Raw genomic sequence first — 4,199 nt, 5'->3', positions numbered from 1 at the left:
AATGAAGGAATAGGGTTCCTTGAAAAGCAACGTGGCCCCAATGGGTTAGCACGTGGAAGCATCAACATGGGTGGCAAGGGAGATTTTTGCCTTTCTAGGCACAGTGGCGACATTGTCTTTCAGGTTTCTTTTCCCCATTAATAAAGGTAGAAGGTGCTTTGCTAGAACAGGAGCTAATCATAGTGCATGGGACAATCAATAGGGGTGAGATTTTTCGCATTCACAAGGGATAGGGTGATCATTTCGCCTCCCATTGTGCTTGTCGTTTGGGCATACGTGTCATGCTGCCAGCTGACAAAGTTATTTTTCCAATAAATAAATGAAGGGATGAAAGCACTACCTGATCTTATGACTTCCATGTCAGCAAGTGGGCCAATAGAAGAGCACACATCATGTACAAAGGCATATACCAAACCTATTCATTATCCTATAGTCTATTCTATCTTGTAGTATCAAAATGATTATTATTTATGAACCATAACTTGTTTTTCTAAACAATTTCTTATAAATATAATAAAAATTATAATAAAGAGAGCCAAAGAATAGAAATAAAATTGGGATGCCTGATCCACAATAAAGGAGCTTCTATTAATAGCACTGCTTGCTGTTAGGTTCGATCCTATCACATAAATCCCCTAGGATATAGAAGGTTCCAGTCTAATGGGATTTTGACTCTATGGGGGTACAGTACATGCCACTGCCAAATGCCAATCCAAGAACAATGTCAAATTGTAGGTTTGCAAACTTGTGTAAAGTTGGGGATGGTGGCATCCTTGCTGCTGCTGATCAGAGTTTCTAGTAATTCAGCTCTCTCCTTTCTGTTGTTGAACATCACCTGGCATCATGGAAAGCCAAAATCAAAGTTGTTATAAGTTATGCTGATAATGATGAAAAAGAAAGATTTTTGGGATATTCATAATACAGTGACATACATTCATACATATATAAATATGCAGGGTCCAGGGTTCAAGTTAGGAAATAATCTCTCTGGAAAAAAGGACAGTGTGGGGAGGAGGGGGGGGGGGGGGGAGGAGCAGTTAAGGCTATATCCATTATGATTCTCCCTAGACCCAGTAGTGGTGGGAGTCTGATGCATCAAGTATTTGCACTTTTTTAGCATCATTTTTAGGAGTTAAAACTTTGTGTACGTATTCTCCTACCATTAAGGGCAAAATGTCTAAAAAAAGGTAAATTATCCACATATCTTCCAAATGTTGATTCTTTTCGGGATGGTATGCAGATTCTTTTGCCTATCAAAAAACAAATAAGGGATGAAGTACACTCTATTTCCCCTTAAAACTCCATTATTTTATAATTTGTAACCTTGCCCTTCTGTTTTCTTGAGTTAGTACTTGGGCCACAGAGGGATCCTTCTCCCACCATTTAATCATAACTTAATTTTAGATCACTTTAACTTCTACGATTGTTAATATAATGCTTTAAATTTTGTTTGAATTATTCAAAGAACAAGACTTAAAAAAAAAATTAACATAGATAATGCGGCGTATGATTGAGATGAAACATTAGATTTTTTTTTATTACTTTTCTTTTTAGTTTGCTTATCTAAAGTGTTCTCCATTATCTCACATTTTAAAATACCAAATTATTGATCCCTAATGTTCCAAAAATGGTAATAAATTAAAATACCTAGCTAGTTAAGTCATTTTCGGGCTGGTAGGTGGCAACCGTGGCATCAAGTATTGCCATTCCTTTTCTCTTCGGGTAACAACAATGTGATTGATTTATTAACTATGAAGAGTCATTTTTCTTTCCTGAGGCAGCTAAATTCCAGTGTCCAATTCAAATATATAAAAAAGCCTACTCATTTATGGGAAAAGAAATGCTGCTTCATCGAAGCATGGTTCTAATTATTGGTATTGAAGAAATCGGATCAAGTTTTTGTACGAGAATTATTTTTGTATGATGTTTGATCCATACTTGGACTCCATTTAAAATAAAAGACAATTGAAAGAAGAGAGAGATTAGTGGAATTCAAGTGTGGATCAAGCACTATACAAGAAATGGTTCTTGTACAAGGACCTGATCTGAACTTGATATCGGATTGCTCATATTGAAGATTCATATTAATTTGACAAGTCTTCAATTTTGATACCTGATCGATACCAAATCGATTGAATGATACGGATCAAGAGTAAAAACGTAGAAAAAATAAATGTTTTTAGAGAAAGTTTGGGTATTTTTGTTCGATACGAACAATTCAATACCAATCCATTTCGATACCATAATGGTTTTCAGGATACCCGATATCCATTCCAATATTATTCCTTAAAACCATGGGTCGTGATGTCCTAGTGTAGAAGCATGGGGCGGCAAAATGATTCCCCACCCTTGTTGATGCCTGTGTGCATCTCCTCATTACCACCCATGTTGTCCCCATCATTCTTATTCAATTGAGATGATACAAACGATTTGGATTTATGTCGTCAACTACATGAAAATATCTAAACCAAAATAAAGGACCTACAGTGAAGAGAGAACATCTTAAGTCATGATAATTGACCTTTGGAATAAAGCATGACTTTATAAAATAGGGGTAAGGATTCTTAATGAAACTCACTTGCCTAATAGTCTAATCATAAGGTCACATCATGATGGATAAATTTTTTTTAACAGAAAACCATGGTTTTGGTCTTTGGATAACATTGAGAAAACTATGTCCCTTGATAATTTAATCATTAGGTCATATCATAGTGGATGAAGAGATTCTCTCCTTGTCCTACCTAAGAGGAACTCTCTTAAAATAAATAAATAAATATTGCATGAAGTTATATTTGGTCATTATAATGAATGGTTTTTGATAATAATTGCTATGGGAGAGAAGATAATAAAAAACGATAAACGAATTTCATGCCATCTAACCCTTAGACAAAAAGAAACAGGGGGTCGAGAGGTTTCAAAAAAAATAATTAGAATAATAAAGTGAAACTATTACCAACCCCTGATGTATTCAACCCTCCTCACTTGATGGTTAAACTCATTAAATGTTCTTGCCCAACAGACCAATTCTTGCAAATAATTTAAGGCTCGATTTAATTTCTAACTATCTTAAAGAAATGAGTTTTTTTTTTATCTAGGATGCAAAATGATCACTGCACCCCTCCTAGTCAATGTTTGAATGTACGCTTATTGGACATGGCATTGGCACAAGACCCACACCCTTGGACAGAAAACGTTTCCCCTATCATAAATTTTTACTTCAAATGAATTAAAAAGAAATGAAAATTTTTTTACCTAATGATTATCTAATTACTATAAATTTTACTAAAAATAATAATTATATTTCTTTGTTCTGCCAAAATAAAAGTGATTATATTTTTCTTCTTAAAATAAAATAATCATATTGTAAAATATAATAATACTTAATAACATAAATTAAAATGTATTTGAATTAATTATTTTGAACTTCATCTAGAACAAAGAAAGTTATAGAAGAAGAAATTAATTATCAAATATTAATAATAGTACTGAAAAAAGAAAGCTACCCGATAGTGTTACGCCTAGACACATGAGAAAGTGGAACAAGCACCTCTTCCCAGCTTGACTTTCCCATATGTCTGGGGCATACACAACACTATCTGGTGGTGTTTTTCTCATTGATAACAATAACAATAATAATAATAATAATAATAATAATAATAATAATAATAATAATAATAATAATAATAATAATAATAATATTAACAATAATGATAAGAAGAAAAAGAAGAATGTTAACCATCTTCGTCTAGGTAAAAAAAGGGAGAAAGAATATTAGCCATCTGTCTCTCTATGCCTAGGCACAAGACATTGTGAAAAAATGACTCTACCCCTCTAGTTTTCACAGCATTCTGTGTCTGGGCGGAGCAAGCGCAGACGGGTAGCGTAGCATTCTTTCTCCCTAATAATTAGTAATTAAGGAAGGTAGGAAGTTAAAACCTGGAAGTAGTCCTTGAACACACGATCAGAAAGCCAAGGTTTCATGTAAATGCCAGCTTTCAATAGGGTTTTCACACCCTCAACCGAAGTGGGCAGCAAAAAGTCCGAAGGCGATGAGAAACCCAACCGACCGATTGTCTTAGCATTGAGGGAGTCCGTAAAGGCCGTGACCGCACCGGTAACCACCAAGGACTTCACCATGTCCGGGTGAAGCTCCGCCATCTTGAAACCCACCATCCCACCATAGCTAAACCCCACCACCG

The 4,199-nt window shown here is 34.9% G+C and overlaps 1 protein-coding gene across 1 annotated transcript in view; it reads right to left on the bottom strand.

Moving 5' to 3' along the window:
- Positions 1 to 593: 593 nt before the first annotated feature.
- Positions 594 to 4,199, bottom strand: part of LOC122065107 (putative aminoacrylate hydrolase RutD) — a 5,011-nt gene continuing 1,405 nt past the window's right edge. The window contains exons 3-4 of the mRNA XM_042628913.1: positions 3,937 to 4,199; positions 594 to 835 (exon numbers count right to left, since the gene is read on the bottom strand). Of these exons, the coding sequence (XP_042484847.1) occupies positions 725 to 835; positions 3,937 to 4,199 (374 nt within the window). The 3' untranslated portion in view covers positions 594 to 724. The remainder of the gene's footprint in view (positions 836 to 3,936) is intronic.

The sequence above is a fragment of the Macadamia integrifolia genome, chromosome 2 (assembly GCF_013358625.1).
Source record: "Macadamia integrifolia cultivar HAES 741 chromosome 2, SCU_Mint_v3, whole genome shotgun sequence".
Classification (NCBI taxonomy): Eukaryota; Viridiplantae; Streptophyta; class Magnoliopsida; order Proteales; family Proteaceae; genus Macadamia; species Macadamia integrifolia.
Note: the sequence above shows the minus strand (reverse complement) of the source record. Positions and strands in the feature narration are given on the sequence as shown.